The 18,027-nt window shown below is 43.7% G+C and overlaps 1 protein-coding gene across 3 annotated transcripts in view; it reads right to left on the bottom strand.

Annotated features, from left to right (window-relative positions):
• ADTRP (androgen dependent TFPI regulating protein) overlaps positions 1-18,027 on the bottom strand; it is a 79,673-nt gene that overhangs the window by 3,143 nt on the left and 58,503 nt on the right. For all 3 annotated transcript variants that reach the window (XM_080931154.1, XM_080931155.1, XM_080931156.1), the window contains exons 5-6: positions 10,578-10,693; positions 1,872-2,023 (exon numbers count right to left, since the gene is read on the bottom strand). In XM_080931154.1, coding sequence (XP_080787280.1) covers positions 1,872-2,023; positions 10,578-10,693 — 268 coding nt within the window. The remainder of the gene's footprint in view (positions 1-1,871; positions 2,024-10,577; positions 10,694-18,027) is intronic.

Genomic DNA, 18,027 nt, shown 5'->3' with positions numbered 1-18,027 from the left:
GTGTGCAAATATTCTCAGAGGCCAGAGAATGTCGGGGTCCCAAGAATTTGGGAGTGATGTTTCATGTTTTAATTCAAACTGTTTAATTAATATTCATTCTTGTAAAGAAGCAATGTAAAACATCAATGAACCTCAAACTCAAAACAAGTGATTGAAAACTCCATTGTTTTGATAATCTCTAGCAACTGTTTTCTTTATCTGTTCTTCTATCCATTGGACTTCAAGTGGATTAGTTCCCCTCTCCATCCTTCTCTTTCTCCTTCCTCTTTTTTTTCTTAACATGGTATGGCAGTGCATACCTTTAGTCCCAGCACTATGGAGGCAGAGGCAGGAGGGTCTTTGTAAGTTTGAGACCAGCCTTGTCTACAGGGTGGGTTCCAGGACAGCCAAGGCTATACAGAAAAACCCTGTCTTGAAAAAACTAAGAAATGAATGAAGATAAACAGGTAGGTAAGTAGGTAGGTAGGTAGGTAGACAGACAGACAGACAGACAGACAGACAGACAGATAGGTACCTTTACCCAGAAATTCAAGGACTCCTAACTTGGTAGAAGTAGATATCAGTACATTTCAAATCCCAATCCCCACCCCAAATTTCAGTGAATTCCCTGTGGATTGAAATCCTAGGTTTGAAATATTAGTTTAAAGAGGTTTTTGTTGTTGTTTGAGTTAGTTTTGTTTCTTTGTTTGGAGCATCTCATTCTAAATGTTTACTTTTATGGAAAATATTCCCTTTAAGTTTTTTATAAACTAAGTGTTCCAAGAGAAGTAAGTGAGACCAATCTCTGAGGTCCCTGCCGCCCCCACTAAGAAGTAACTCACTGTGGACCCCTGAGAACTGCCTGATCATTGTACCCACACATTTATGCTTTGCATGAATTCAGAGGATGAGAGGGAGGGAGAAGCCATTTCTGTTTCGATGGCACAGAGCTGCTTATGGATGAATGGTGGGAGATGAGACTATAGAGATTCTTCATCTTATTTACAATCCAGGGTGGAATTTCTGTTTTGCATGTCTCCTTGCAGAAATTACACATAAAACATCACCCCAAATCCCAGTAATGTTGTGCCAAAATTGTTCCGGGATGTCTTCCCTCCCCTTAATAGCCATGTGTTGCCTACCTCTGTGTCTGGCCTGCCATCATCTCCTGCCCATCACACAGAGCCCTTGGAATGGATTAACCTGGCAAACTACTGGCTTCCACTTTCCCCAATGCATAGAGTCATCAGATATCTGAAATCTATGGCAGAGTTTTTCTTGTTTTGCTTTTAGCTCATGGGCTCACCCACCTGCTGTCCCCATCAAAACACCCACATTTGATTAAATGCAATGATTTGTGATTGTCTTTTGTTCTGTGATTTCTTTAGTAGAGGAGGAATATATGTCATTCTGGGCAACTTGAATCCATGGTTCTGGGGCCATGCTCATTCATATTTGGCACAGGATAAACTATATCTTATAGTTTAGAAAGAGAGTCTCACTTTTCATGGACAAAAGGAACTCAATTTTTACAGTTTATGTCCCTCAAAGCCCCCATGGGGGTGAGCAGAGACCCTTATAGAATTTTCCCCCTCATGCTGAGAGGGATATCACTTTGCTCTTTGGGTCCTAAAGTTTTAAAAAAGCTTTGGTATTTGAGTTGAATGGGATGTTATTTGAAGGAAGGGAGGAAACATTGGAGTTCTAGAGGGAAATGCCAATTCGTACCAGGATTTTGTTCTGCCAGTGTTCATAGGATCTACCTGAGCCCTATGAACAAAGGTATCTGTAGTGTGACTGAGTTTGGACTGAGTTTGCCTTTGGTTTGGGGGAAGAGTGGAGAACCGGTAAGAAGTATCCCTGTGGACTGTGGATGAGACAGAAGCACTGACCCCATCTCCAGTGATTGATCTTCTCTCCGAACAGGTAGATACTGACGCTCAGGATGTAAGTGGCTGAGAAGAAGAGAATAATACCCAGAGGGCTGAGGGAGGCAAACACGGGGTACACCCAGTTTCCAGTCTGAATGTAGCGCCACAGGATCCTGCATGAACAAGAAGTCAAGATGATTATTAGTATCATGGTACTTTCACCCCAGGTGCAATGGCAGGTGAAAAGCAGACATGGCAGACACCTTAAGTGTCCCCACAAGTCTATAGGAGGGGGCCAGCCATTGTTCAGCACCACCATTTGTTGTTTTAAAAGTCATCTTGTTTCATGGAATGAGGGGGTCTTCTCCCTATCTAATAGGACCTATCTTGGTGAATGGATAAGAGGAGCCCCCAACATATCATCAGCAAGGGAGAGTATGTGAGTCTATGATGGAATTGTTGCTTTCTTTAAGATGGACAGCTGGCTGAGACATTGGATCTGTAAAGACGCTGTCCTGAAGCTGAAGTCATGGTGTGTGTTGCTATTAGTTTGGGTACCTAAGAGGACAGTGCAGCTCTTCTCAGGTCTTCCAGTCTTGTTGACACACGAGGGGAAGAGGTGTGCATCACAGATGGGGTGCCTGACTTTAGCTCCGGAGTTCTTAGGGGCTGAGCACTAGGTAGGAATGAATGAATAGGTGGGGAGGCTCACAAGTCACTCACATGAGCATAGAATGTAAGTTGTTTCTATGAGCCAAAGGAAATGCTGGGAAAGAAGCCATGATGTCTAAGTGAAGCCTTAAAAAAAAAAAAAAAAAGCACTATGCTGGAAGCCAACAGCGCTGAAGATGCCAAAATCTGGGATAACTTAAAACCCAGAGTATGTGTTAAGGGGCGGTGCCACTTCGACTGCAGCTTACGGTTGTTAAGTGTATTCATTCTGGAACAGGGTTCTGGGAGTTAAATGTTCAGTCTGCCACCTATTAGCTGAATTACCTCCAGCAGTTTATTAACTTTACTGGTGTAGACGGGGTGGGGGTCCAAACACATATATCATATCAGGCTGCTGCAAGAATTACCAGAGGAAAACATAAGTTTGTTACTGGTGTATGTCAAGTGTAAGATATGTAAGGTAGTAGTACCTGGTATGTGGGAGTTTAACAAGAGTTCCTAAAGAGGACATGTTCACAGACTGACAGGGCAGCCGAGTCCTTCTGTAAGAGAGAGGATAGGCTGGGCCTGAGAAACAGAACTCCAGTGTGGCTATTGGAGTTCAGGCAGAAACATGAAGCTTTTGTTTTAATGTAAGCTTTCAAAAAACAGAATGTGATTTCTAACATTTCAAATACATTCAGTTTGGTAAGCGTTTTGTGGACAAGGGATAATATTGGAGACCAGGACTAGGTTGGGGCAGAGGGGGATCTGGAGTCTGGAGTTTATAGGCTCATCTCTATGAATCAAAGGATACTATCATCAGTGTAGGGAGGCTGTCAATAGGATGCCAAGAAATGTGTGCAAATAATATGTATATTGATTGGCTAACATTTAGAATATATAAACACTTTGCCTAATTCAAAAATACTCCCAAACAACCTAACTGAAAATAGATGATTGACTCGGTTAGACAGTCCACAAAGAACATATGCAAGTAATAGGACTGTGTCGGAAGATATCAGGTTGGGCTGGAGAGATGGCTCAGTGGTTAGGAGCACTGGCTGCTCTTCCAGAGGTCCTGAGTTCAAATCCCAGCAACCACATGGTGGCTCACAACCATCCATAATGGGATCTAACGCCCTCTTCTGGTGTGTCTGAGGACAGTGACAGTGTACTCACATACATGAAATAAATAAATCTTTAAAAAAAAAAAAAAAGATGTCAGGTTTCCCTGATATTTGGAGAATGCAGATCAAAATCACAAGCTATCACATTGTTACACAGATTGTCTCTTATTAAAACAAAAACCTCAAACAAATCAAACCACAGAGCCCACGTATTTGTGAGGGCACAGAGAAAGTAAGTCCCTTCACTGCCATCAGCCAGGGAAACTGGAAGTTTTTCAGTAAGTTAAGAAAGGTACTGCTCCAGAAATTGTACTGGAGCAAAGTGCTTATATATTCTAAATGTTAACCTCCCCCAGAAATGGTACTTCTGGGATATTCACTCAAAGACTTCAAATCAGGGGTCCAACACCAATGGTATCCGTACATTAGGGCTTATAGCCCAAAGGTGGAGAAAGTCCACTGATGGGTGAACAGAGGAATAAAACATTACCTCAAAAAGAAAACCATGTGAGCCTAGGTTACTACCTGGGTGCAAACTTCAAAGGTGTTATGGTAAGAAAAGGACCCATATAATTCCATTTATAAGAGGAGGAGGCCATAATGTCAGAGTTGCAGAGACAGAAAGGGTGATGGTTAGTGTGAAGGGTGGGCTCAGAGTTGTGGGGGGGCAGTACCAACGGCTGGAAACTCGAATTACTGAAGTACACACTTTAAATAAGTAAAATGGTCAATTTTACCCTCTGTTTATTTTGTCACGCTTAAAAAACCATCTTAGGGCCACTGTGATAGCGACTTTAATATCAACTTGACACAAGCTAGAGCCACTTCTTTTCTTTAGAGTCATTTTTGAAGAGGGAGCCTCAATAGTGAAAATGCCCCCAATACCCTCACTGAACTGGTCTGTGGGCAAGCCTGTGACACATTTTCTTGATTGATGTGTTTTAGCCCAGCGCAGTGTGGGTAGTGCTACCCCTAAGCAAGTGGTCCTGGTTCTGTAAGAAGCAGGTGATGAGAAAACCTTGGGCAAGCAATTTAGTAAGTAGCATTACACCATAGCTTCTGCCTTTCTTCCCACCTTCAGGTTCCTGCCCTGTTTGACTTCCTGCCTTGACTTCCCTCCATGGGACGATGACCTGGGAGTTGTAAGCTGAAATGCACCCTTCCCTTGCATTCTTGTGGTCTGTCAATGGATTTTAATAAACGAATTAGTTATTAAAATGACCCGACCAGACTCCCAATAATCGAGGCAGAGTCCTGTGGATTAATCAGCTCTTGCACAATTACTGGGGGATCACCCTTAAATCTATTGTTCTAATCACTAAACTGACTACTTCCCGGCTGCATTACCCAAGAATCTTGCTTGGGTTGCTGTCCGTCTCTGGTGTTGGGGGTGAGTTTCACTTGGCCACATGCTCCTGGTCCATTACATCTAGTGGAGACCTCCTGTTCTCTCCATCTTCTTCCTCCTTCACTCTCCTTTCTCCTTCTCTCTCCTTCCTTTCCATGCTTCTTCCTTGCGGCCTCCAGCCTGGCAACTAAACTCTGCATTTTCTTTTCTCTCCAGTAACTGGCTGTAGTGCCTTTATTTAACCAATCATTTTAAATTGGGGAGCAAAGTTTACATAGCATCATTTGGTATATATGAGAATCTTCTAGTCCAGGGACAACCAGATCTTGGGGGCTAGCATTTAGCATTTGAAAACATAGCAGCACCAGACTAACCCCCAACAGTGGTGTTTCATTAAGCAACATAAATCCTAACTAAGATGGACAGCATCAGTCTCAGGGTCAAGCAAGTATAGATTTGGTGTTTGGTCCCTAGTCCTGCCCTGCTGAGATCATTAGTCTCCCAAACCTGTTCCCTGTGAGGTGGATTCTTGTGATGACTGTAACGAAATAATATCATCATTATAATTGACACTAGAACGAAGATGTGCATGGCAGAGATGCATTGTGGTCTTTTCACAGTGCTTCTTGCCTGCACGGCTATCTTGTGGTACAGATCAGAGTAGAAACAAGGGACAGAAAGCAAATATCCCCAAAGCAGGAATGGATCTCTGAGCACAGTAACAGACTGTATTAATTAGTTCACTGTGTTTACTTTAAATACATGAAACCAGGACTTCCAAACTCCCGTGTCCTTTCATGTGAGGCAGTCTGAAAACAAGGACGTTCCCTTAGGACCCCTGAAAAGTTTTGGTTCTGTTTCACTTGTTTCCTTTCAGCAGAAAGCATCTGATCCAGGGGTTAGTGAATCAACTGCACGTTTTCACGGAGAACGAGAGAACGCACGTGCCCAAGAAGTAATAGCTGTTAGCTGGCGGTAGCAAAAGCAGAAGAAAGCCAAGCAGAGTCAGGGACAAGAGTGTAGTAGTTATTGGAGGCCCTTCAACGGAGTTCAGAAGAGTCACTGGGGCAGCTGGAACCATTTCTCTGCAGCTTGCTTAAATACAGGGTGAAAAGAAGGAAGGAAGTAGGGGGAAGGGAAAGAGGAGAGAGAGAGAGAGAGAGAGAGAGAGAGAGAGAGAGACAGAGACAGAGACAGAGACAGAGAGAGAGGGGGTGAGAGGGAGGGAGGAAGGGGGATGATAATATACCTTTCTTGCCTCTCACCTCTATCTCCTCTATCTATGGATTGAATTTGGAACCCACCCAGGTCATCCTGATATACATCCTGATGCCTTTGGGTGTGAGGCATCCTTTTTGTTAAAGACCATGGGGATTCTGGTCTGTCTGGTCTCAGCTGTCTGCTGCCTCATCTGATCACTAAGACAAGAGAGTTTCCCCAGCATTTGCTGCCTGATTCTTTCTCCTACTTTCTCCTTTGATTTCAGAAATGGCATCCTGTGGGGTGAGCTACCTGCATCTCCCTGCACTTATCTCTTCAGAATGTAGGCAGTAATTCTCCTCTTGGTGGGTGGGTCTCAACCTTTCCTGTAGAGAGAGGGACTGCTTTTCTAGAGGGGGGAGTATCCTAAGCAAATCAAACCAGCACTAGATTTTAACGCTTTGTTTTGTTTTGCCGGCGTGCATGTCTCAGAGGGTGCTAGGTCCTCGGAACTGGAGTTACAGACAGTTGTGGGCTGTCATGTGGTTGCTAGGAATTGAACCCAAATCCTCTGGAAGAGCAGCCAGTTCTCATAACCACTGAGCCATCTTTCCAGCTCCTCGCATTAGATTTTGATAGACTCTAAATATGGGATTTTTAAACTGGCTATTTTACAAACTATATTCCAAACTATTTCTTTCATAATTCATCCTCACTTCTATTAGTAAAACTACTGTCTTTCCTGGCCATTATGTGAAAATTCAGTGTTGTTTTACCTGTTACATGCCAACCAATTCATTAACCTATACCATTCCTTCAACAATATATTTCTGGTAGACTCTTCACTTAGAAAGAATCTGGTACCTTTGTTATGCTGTTGTTACTTCTAGCTTGTTATAAGCACTTTGATTACTTTTTAATTTGCCCTCCTGAGGCCAACCCCTAAATGCTGATAAGAGAAGTACATTGTGGGCCGTCTTGGTCGTTGTTTTAATAAATCAACATGAAGGCTGGTGAGCATGGCTGTGGGGAATGGGGCAGGGAATCTAATCCTTGCTATGACTGGAGTTTAAAAAAAGTCATGTCTGACCATGATTGTTCTAGATGAAGGTTGCATTTCGGAAGTAGCAAGCAGTGGCTGTTGGAAAGACTTCAGCATGATGTGCTAACTGGAGAATTATACATGTGGGGTGTGCCCAGCTGCTCTGGACTCTGACTTGCTTCAGGACTAGCAACATGTACTATTTTCTTGGGGTACGGTTTATAATTGTGTGCAACAATGAAGAATGGATTTAAATGCCGCTGTTCTTGAGGGGCTTGATGGTTAATGTTGACTGTCCATCTTGTAGGAGCCGGAATCATCCAGGAGGTGAGCCTCTGAACACACCTTTGATGGATTGCTCTGACTTGGTTATCGTCTTAGTTATGGTTTTATTGCAGTGAAGAGACGCCCTGATGATGAAAACTCTTATAAAAGGAAAACATTTCAGTGGGGCTGGCTTAGTTCAGAGGTTTAGAACTAAGTGGGAAGCATGGCAGCTTGCAGGCAGACATGGTGCTGGAGAAGAGCTGAGAGTTCTACATCTGGATGCGCAGGCAGCAGATGGCCACACTGGGCTTGGCTCGAGGATCTGAGACCTTAAAGCCCCTAGTGACACATTTCTTCCAACAAGATCACACCTCCTAATAGTGTCACTTTCTGTGAGGCTATGGGACCAATTTTTCCCCCCAAATCACCACAGTTAGCTAACCTCTTGGGCATAGCTCTGAGGGATTATCTTGGATTATCTTGATTAGGTTAAATGGGGTGGGAACAGCCACCATACACAGTGGGGTGCTAGACCGTACAAAGTAGAGTACAAAAGAGAATGCTGACTCAAACATTTACTGTCCCTGTCTTGTTGGCTGTGGGTGCAGTGTGGGATAGTTTGCTGCCCTTCTAAACCTGCTTGGTCTTTGGGGTCCCAGACTCTATCTATGCCTTCCAGGATGCCTTCTCACACCCTTCCTTCCTTCTCTGTGTTCTCACAGCTCCGTGTGCTTGTATTACATCTTAGTACGTTTCAGCCCAGCCTTCTGTAGTCTGTCCGCTAGGCTCATTTCTGCTAAGGAAGTATCAGTACCCTGCAGGCTGGGGCCTGGCCTTATATGACTCCGCTTTAAAGGTCCAGCTCTGTGTCAGGGCAAATATGTGTTCAAATCCCCCCTTTAAAAAGGATATAACCAGCAACAGGGACGTTCCTTTCCTTACCCCTCACCATTGCTTCGGACAGAGTAGGGTAAGGAGTTTCTCAGGTAAGAGAGTGGAAGGAGTGAGCAAGACACAGATTCACAGGAGACTAAAGCGTTCCAAAGGAAATGAAAGAGTTTTAGCACCACTCCTCTGCAGGGCCAGACTGCCAAGGTTGCAACCTGAAAAGTAGTAGCAAAAAGTAAACAGCGTATGGGGGGCGCTGGGGGGGGGGCAGTCCTCAGGTGTCGATGTGGCTATATTTACGTGTCTGTACCCTGGATTTACTGGAATGGTGTCTCTCTGGTGCAGAGTTAGCACCGCCTTGCAGACAAAAGTTTGTTTTTCATGCCCCCTATGGTCCAGTCCTTATACAGAACCGAATTCTTGCTATGCTTTCTCTTCATCTGACCATCTCATTTGATACATCCCCTGGATCTAACCTATAGCAACTTTCCTATGGGTGTGTACCACTGTGGGACTTCCTATGGCCCTGTGTGCTCCTGAGTGTCTGGAGAGGCATTATGTTTAACAGGGCAGGGATGGCAGGCAACAGAGTCACATGTCCCCTCAGCTATACAGTATTTCATTTATTCTAGTACAAAGATGGCTCTAAAACTACTTTTAACTGGGACCTCTTGTTTCCAAACCTAGCTCTTTCTCCACAGTGTGTACATGGCCAAGAGTGTGCTCAGCTCCCAGTGTGTGCAAAACTACCATCTGGAAGCTGGGAGGGTGAACGGGTGGTCATAAAGCTTGCCCTAATCTCAGCCCGTTAAAATATTTCTTAAGGTTTTCTTTCCAGAATGACCGTGAGGAAGGCATCTAACCCAATGGACCCTGGGTGTTCAGGGGCCGGCTGATATCTAAGTCACCATCCTCCATTCATGCTCTGAGATCAGTTGTAGTTTTCGAGCTTGAGCCAGGACCAGTGTCATTTTCTGTCTGCTGCCTACCAATCCAGATGTAGATTTCTAGGCTTCTCCAGCACCATGTCTGTTTTCATGTCCTCATGTTTCTGGCCATGGTGATAAAAGACTAAACCCCCATACCTATAGCCAGCCTCAACGAAATGTTTTCCTTATAAGAGTTGCCATGGGCATTGTGTCTCCTCACAGCACCAGAAGACCCATAAGACAATGATACACTTCCTTACTTCCATCACTTGGGAAGTAGAGACAGGAAGATCAAAAGAACCTGAAGATCGTTGGGTTTTTCTTAGTTGTATAGATAGTTTGAGTCCAGAATGAGCTATGTAAGACCCTGTCTCTGCAAAAATAATCAATGAAAGAAAAGAAGAAAGAAAGGTACAGAAGGAAGGGAACCAGGTCATCCTCAAGTACCAGACTGAAGGTCATGCACGTGCCCTTGGTGGCAGATCATGGTGCAGCATTGCAAAGAGCAAGTGCCATCAGGTGACTAAAACATGACATCAAGGCCAGTTACTGGATTCATTTCCCTTGTTCTGCAGGTCTCTGGCAACAGCCGCCTGGGACCTAAGATGGTACAGGACAGTAGCATATGGTTCCTCCTGACAAATGCCTTTGTAGATGGAGGGCATATGGATGGATCATTCCTTCATTCAAATTCTAATTGCAAATGAAACTGAAATCCATATATTCTTATACAATATGCTTGTGTGCTGCTGAATAATAAACTTTTCATGGTGGTGGGACAAGGAAGTTGTGTGTGTGCTCTCGAGAATGAGCATGTAAATGTGTGTGTGCATGAATGTACATGTATGAACACATGCGCATGTGTGCATGTATTCAGGTATACTTGTGTGTCCTCTGAATATAATATTTTTATGAGTATTAAAATTGAACAAGGGCTAGAGAGATGGCTCAGTGGTTAAGAGCACTGACTGCTCTTCCAGAGGTCCTGAGTTCAAATTCTAGCAACCACATGGTGGCTCACAACCATCTGTAATGAGGGCCAATGCCCTCTTCTGGTGTGTCTGAAGACAGCTACAGTGTTCTCACATACATGAAATAAACAAACAAACATTAAAATAAAACAATAAGAACCCTGTTCCCCTGGAAATTTTAAGATGGGTTAGATCATGAACTAAATCAACAGCAGGACTGATTAGATGGTATACTTTTACAGAATGTTCATTTGGGTCATGAATGACAAGTTTCATTTGACACACTCTATACCACTCTTACCTGGTAATGTAGGCAAAATTACAAGCACCCAGCAAGCTGAGTCCTAGCTTCTTTGATGGATAGTGGTGTGGTCTGAGAATGGTTTCAACCAGTGAAAAGGGAAATATAGAGGTATGCTGTAAAAGAAAATATGACAAACCGTGAGGCAGAGTGCCCCAGCTGCTCACAGTACCCACAATTCCCTTGTCTTGTTCCAGTCTATCCATTTGTGCACTGCCAGGTTGACTTTTCCAAACCTTGAATGAGATTCTCTTTGAATGTCTGTGATTTCCTGTTACTTGCTATGTTAGTCTAAACTCCTCTCTCTAGGTTCTAAGGCTCTTGAAAATGTACCATCATCCTCTCTAACCTTACATGCTTCCAACTGTGCCTTTCTAACACACACACACACACACACACACACACACACACACACACACAGCATGTACACTCACCCTCTCAAATACACTTTGATGTACACATGCATGCTTTCTCTTATGTGCATGCCTACAAATACCTTGCTTTTCCACTTAGGGCAGTGTACCTCACTCTCTTTTGTATTCTGCATGCTGGTCTCAACTCAGACACCACATCATACTGTACTTCATCTCCATAAGTGTGTTGTGTCTTTTCTGTGTGTGAGGATCCTCTATGTACTTTTAAACTAATGCAATTCTTTATAGTGCTATCTGTAAATTTTTCCTGTTGCTAATTCCTCTTAGTTTGCTGCCATTATATCTGGTGCTACATAGTCTTCATAGTCTTACACTGTGCCCCCATAGGCTGGGGGCGGAGCAGGAAACACCCTGCATTTCCTGTGTTCTCTATGGCAGTCAGCACTGAGCTCAGTCCTGCCAGGGATGGTAGGGACTGCAAATCATGCATGTGGAGTATCCATAAGGCTCCATCTGAAATTCCTACAGTCTACCACATCTTTCCTGTGTCTTCCCTTTCTATAGCCATCTGCTTTGTCATGTCTTCCAAATACTTAAAAAATTCCATCAAAAACAAAACACACATAGTTGAGTAAATGCGCCTTTATCGTTAGCAAAAACTACCAGGGCTGTTCCCTCCTGGGTTTTGGAAGCTACTCTAGGATTGCTCCTGGACAATGTTCCTTTCATTTACTGAAAACATTACAAAGTCCTCTGGTCACTCTGTGCCCTGGTTTATACAGTTCTTTGCAGTTCCTGGGTTTCCAAAGCCTCTTGATTCTGAGTCCCAGTGACCATCAGCACCCGAGTCACAGAGACTAGAGTTTGAGAGGGTCTGTGTGCTTCTACCCAGCCTGGGGCTGGAGCCCAGGTCTCTGGCTCTGGGCACTCCTTGTCAGTCTCACAAGGCTTGGGCTCAGGCAGAGTCCCCAAGAGTTGGCAGCTTCTTTTGTCCCTTGTACCTAGGGCCCAATTGGGAAATCGAGATGAGCTTCAAGGGACAGAACTTGTGACAAGTTTTGTGACAAGTGGAACTGGGGCAATAAGGAGCAAATGTCAATATAGGTAGGATCGTCATTGGCTGAAATGTCACAGCCTGGGTCACAAGTGAATAACCCTGATGAGCCAAGCATCCTAAAGGCCTGGGATCATTTGTTGTAGTCACATGGCAGATGGCAAAGCTTTTCTGTATGTTTCTTGAACCTGGTCCTGGATGTACTGTCTGGCTACCTGGATGCACAAATGGAGGAAGGTCTACATACTCCCTCATGTTCCACATGTTTCTATGGGTCTGATTATAGTTTGCTGCTCTCCTGTGTTTTCCCAATGAAGAAGCATGGTGCTTATGGGCACAACCTTCTAAATACCACCTTGCTGTAGTAGCTGAAGCCCTCTGGACTTGGGCTTTCTTGTTGTCAAATGGGGACAAGACATGAATCCTTGATAGCATCTGGTGACCACCTACCATGGCTGTCGCTATTATTACCGTGGATTCCATCCTTTTCATATGTAGACAGGGTGGAGAAGAGGTTTGGCATATTTATAACTCTAAGTGCATGGATGCTCCTGGCCTGTGTTTTGTAAGCAGCTATAGCATGGTTTCTATAGGATGAGGCCAGAGCCATTGTGGGTCATTATGGGGACCTCCCCACAGATACCAAAGCCTCCAGTTACAGCAGACTCTGATTCCTGATCAAACTCAGTGACTGATCTAAGTGCTGTCTACATCTGGAAGACACCACAGAAGCAAAAGGACAGAGCTGTCTGTCCTACACAGACACCTGCCTCTCTTCCTATCTTTGCTCTGCAGTAGTTGGAAGGATCCAGCGTCTATTAAGAGTCATTAGCAGGTTCATTATGCTGGCCATTGAGCTGACAGATTTTATTAACCTCGCCCACAAGCAGAAGCTCCCTGTTGTCCGCACTAATGATCACTGGGAACAGAATGCCTGTGGAATAATGCAGTGTACTTGCATTAGGAGTAAATGAGTTCATGGTGATTAATGCTTTCACAACCAACAACTCGGAGATGCATGACTGGTCACCTCTAGCGAGGTGCCTGCCCTTTGCAAGTGACATTCAATTGGATTTCCAAATGAACTCTCCCTGATAGCTTCTAGGAGATTCACTTCTGTGATACCATTAGTGATGGTCCATAGATAGTGGCTCCAGCCCAGTAAAAAGTTCTTTAAAAGAATCACATTTTCTCACGTAGGACTACACTCTACAGGCTTTGTAAAGAGCTACTGACTAGAACCAAACATGACACAGTAAACCCCTCAGTATGTCAGATATGTTTCACCTCATACTGAGATAAATTACATAACCTTTGCCAGAGATCACCTTTTTTTTGTAAATGTGGAAGAAAAAGAATCCAGAAGAGGGAAAAAAATCAAATATGCTTTCTGCTTCCAACAAAAATCTAATAATTAGGCTGGGATTGACATAAATTAGAACGCTGCCAAAAATTACCGAAAACAGTGACTCATTCTGTATTTCAATTAACAGTTTCTCAGTTTCCCTTATAAACAGCGAAGCTGACAAAAATTAATTATCTCAGAGGGGGTAAAATATTTCCTTCCGAAGTAAACAAAACACCACAGGCTGAAACAATAGCATTATGTAAACACAGTGGGCGGAGCCAAGTTACCTCTCCTAGTCAATGAAGTTGTCCTGGAGTGGATTCTTCTTTGAATTCATCTTTCCAAAGGTGAGGAGAATGTGGCTATTTTCCCATCATTCCCTCCTGGTTATTCTTCTTCCCCTATTCTTGCTATAATGCCAACTTTTATCAGAATGCTTTGGAATCTGAATGATACATAGGAATAATAATTGCATCTTAGATTCTCTGGAGTTGTGAACAATGACCAGAATGTCCTGGCTCATAGACCGTCTCTTACTAGATTGCAATAGTGGCAACTGGAAAAATAATGATGATGGTGTGCACATGCGTTCCCAGTCACCTCCTACTTGCAGAAAAGCAGCGGTTACAATGACCCTGCCTAGGAACTAAGGAGCCTCTGCTTCCCTCTCAAGCAGTCCTCAGTCAATGAAGTGAACAGTGGAGCAGTGGTGTTGGGTTTGCTCTGGTGCTGCCATGTATTCAAACTTAAAATTCTGTACCCCAAGATCTGGTTCCTCCAAGAGGAGCGAATTCTTACATTCATGAGCTTTTGTCTTGCAAACCTTGCTCCCCAAGTTAATTGATCCATATAAGGCTGAATAAAGCCCGTGATTGGGCAGTAGAGAGAGGAAGGCATGGCCTCCTGGGAGGGAGAAAGAAACGTCAGGGAAGAAGCAGGTAGTTCCTCTCACTAGGAGATATTAGGAGACCCATGACTTCAGGCCTGGAAGGTATAGCTAGCCATACGGCTGAATAGGGCTAGGTGGTTGGGTTAACTTAGACCACATAGTGGAGAGTCTGCCCAGCTAAGACCTAAGCTATAAAAAATGAAAAGGTCTCTGTGTGATTATTTGGGGGAACCAGCTGGTTAAGGAATAACTGCCGCCACATTAATTTCCAGCGTTAATTTATATATACAGAATATGAATGATCTTATTATTAATTTTTTACCCATAGACTTCTCGGTTTCTGTTTGTTTTGTTTTTATTTTTGGTCTTACTCTTCAGTCCAGGAAGTTTAGCCTGCTCATAGTCATAGAGGCACCAAAGACTATTTCTATAAGCCAATGGCTTACTTATGACTCTGGGGGTTGGATGCCATTGAGAAACTTTTAATTTTTTTTCCAATGAAAAAAATATTAGAGAGACTACATATTTTAAAACTCAGATAATGACCTTAAAATGTTTCATCTTTGCTTCTTTCCTCTGTTTCATTTCCTTGCCAGAATCTTGCTTGGGTTGAGCTGACTTGATTAAGATTAATGAGCCAACTTCTGTCCTCTTTGGGTAGCTATCCGGCAGTTTCTCCTCTAGATGCTCTGTCCCTTCCAAGATGACACACTGCTGTCTCATACAGGCTTCCAAACTCTCGACATCTCCTCAGTCGTTATCCAAAAGTCAACTAATGGTGTTAACATTTCCCAAACCCTAAAGCATGTCAGCGGGGGAGCCTCCATATTAGGTTAATTGAGGAAGGAAGACCCATTGAAAAGGCGCCATTCCATGGGTCTCACATTAACCAGAAAAGAAAATGGAGCCGGAGCCTTCACATTCCTACTCACTGCTTCCTGACTATGAACACGATGGATGCTCTTGCTGCCATAGCTCCCCAGCTTTGGTGCCTCCTCCATTGTGATCCAGCATAAGTCCTTCCTTCCTGAACTGCTTCTGTCGGGCATTTGGAAAAGTGACTAATATAATCATTTCATGGTGCTAAGGGGTGGATATTTTTAAATGAACTTTAGCGGTGCTAATAAGACCTCATTTCTGGATACATAAAGATGAATCCTATGATAAGCCAGATACACCATAATGAATAAAAGGAATCCACACAAAAGCTCCTTGGGGAGAAACATGACAAAAACATCAAATCACAGTTTTAAATATAAATTCAAGAGATTGGGGGGGGGAAAAAAAGAAATCAAGGCTTGTCACATGGCTCATCATTACAGAGCTGGTGAGAGCTGCTTGGTTAATCCGATTAGGGCCATTTGGTTAACACCACACATGCCCCAGCTAATAGATTTGACCTGTTTTCTCAACTGATGTCCCTAGCTGACTTTTGGTTCCAAGTCCCCATAAGACAACAGTGGAGGTCTTAGACATGCAGCTGGGAGTATTTTCTATTCCCAAACTGAAGCCATCTGTATTGCAGACTCCCCTCTATTGTTAAAAAAAACAAAAACAAAAACAAAAAACAAACAAACAAAAAACAAAACAAAAAAAAAACAACAACAACAAAAGAAAAAGGTGCAGTTTTGGTTGAAGTGAATCTAATAATAGGGTAATTCAGAAGTACATACACACAGGTCAGTCAGTTTTTACCTCTAGGGGATTTCTGGTTTTAACTCTTGTGTCTCTGCAATCTGCAAGACTCTTCTCCTGTCTCACTGCACTTGTAAAATAAACCTTGCTTACTTTCTAGAAACTCACTGGCAAGGCGCACGGTAATTACAAAGTCACTGAGAAACTGCCTTGGGCAAAGGGTGGAGGATGGCGGGACATAAACCACCTACAGAAAGAGCTTTGAGCTTTGGTTTTATCTCCCATCTCCAGCTAGGTAGGCTGACACAGGTTGGCCACCTGCAAAGAGAAGTTAAAAACCAACTGTCTCATTCATGAGAAAGGACCATTGTGGTTCCCCTATTTTACTCTGAAACACACCTGAAGCCATGCTTGAATGGTGGACAGATTGATGCTAAGACCAAACCAGCAAGTACAGAACCAGCAGTTCACCCTGAGGTTCCTTCATTGTGATGCTGGAAATTTTTTCGTAATAAGCCACTAAAAGGGTTGAGTACCCTTCACTGATGTTCCTGTAGAGCAAGGGAGACTCGTGCTAGCATTATAATGAATGTGTTCTTACATTAACTGAATAGGTAGCTGAGCGACAACTTCTGAAAAGCTTTGTACGCCCTCCTCCAAATACAGACTGTTATCCATCCTGTGGGTAATCTGCAGTTAACTCCAAGCACCATTCTTTTACTTGGAGTTAGTCTGGCCTGGTGAAGCGGTCTATCTAGTTAGGGTCAGACAAAGCCGACATCTGAAAGCCTAGACTGTATTGCCAGCGAATTCTGCCCCTTCCTGCCCTTTTCTCTATGTTGTTTGCAACACTGGTTTTTGGAGCCATTGACTCATTCCGTTAGACCTAATATCCAACCGTCTTATTTCCCGTAGCAGCTTAGTTTTGCTTCAGCTGGCTTTGTCCCTATTGTGGTGGTCTGAATAAAGGAAATGCTCCCACAGACAAGTTGATGTCGGAATCTTGATCCCCAGTTAATGGTGCTGTGTAGGGAGGTTATGGGCCATTTGGGAGTTAGAGCTTTGCTGGAGTAAGTAAGAAGAAATATTAGTAAGGCAGGCTTTGAGGTTGTACAGCCTGCCCTCACTTCCTCCTTCCCACACTTCTCTTGCTCTTTTGTTCATTCCCTCCCTCCCTCCCTCCTTCCCCACTGCCCCCCTCCATTGTGTGGATGGTATCTGAGCTCCTGGCCTCCTGTCCATCATGCCTTCCCAGCACAATGGACTTTAACCTATCTGGAACTGTAAGCTAAACTAAATCAACCCTTTTCTTCATCTAACTCTCTCTTGGTCATGGCATTTTGTCATAGCAACAAAAAACTTAAGGGATACTTCTATAGGGAGGCATACTTTGCTACATTGTAACGGGGCTGATCTTCTAAATCAAGTCTCACATGATGATTCCTTGCTCAAAACCATGCTGCGGGTCTCCTGTATATGTCCCCTTCTCAAATCCCACCTCTTATTTCTCCAAGGTGTGTCGGCTGGCTGTCCTACACATACAAATCAGCTTCTCCACGTAGCGTGGCTTCTGCCTGTCTCTTTGCCTGCAGCTCTTCACTTCCCTTGGTTTTAAATTAGTTCATTTCCCCTCTCTTAACTAGCCCTATATACCTTAGAGACACCTTTCATCTCAAGCCCATTAATTAGCATTGGAAGGCATAAGGAAAAACAGGTCTCAAGAGAACAGACACAATAACCAGGCAGAAAGCTTACTGCCCTACCTCCAAGCCTCATGTCACTGAGCAGTGTGTTCCCACACAGCTGATACGCAAGAGAAGGGACTCACATGGCTTATTTGGGGTTTCTTTGGGAGAAAATAAAGGCTTTCCTCTTGTAGAAAACTGAGAGAAATTTTTACTGTTGCATTTCATTGAGGGGCCATAAGTGATTTAGTGATCTTTGACAATATCCCAATAGCAAGCAGTTCTCGGTTCCTGAATCTACAAACTGACATCATTGGAAGCAGGAAAGCAAAACATTGGTTGAGAGCCTCTGCCACGCAGATCACAGCGTGACAGACCATAGGCACCTTTCTCATGGGTGTTTTTGTTTCAACGTTGCATTGGATGTCAGGCCAGCCTCGTTGTATGAGGCTGGACTGCAGGAAT

This window comes from Micromys minutus (genome assembly GCF_963924665.1).
Source record: "Micromys minutus genome assembly, chromosome: 1".
Classification (NCBI taxonomy): domain Eukaryota; kingdom Metazoa; phylum Chordata; class Mammalia; order Rodentia; family Muridae; genus Micromys; species Micromys minutus.
This window is presented reverse-complemented; position numbering and strand designations above follow the sequence as displayed.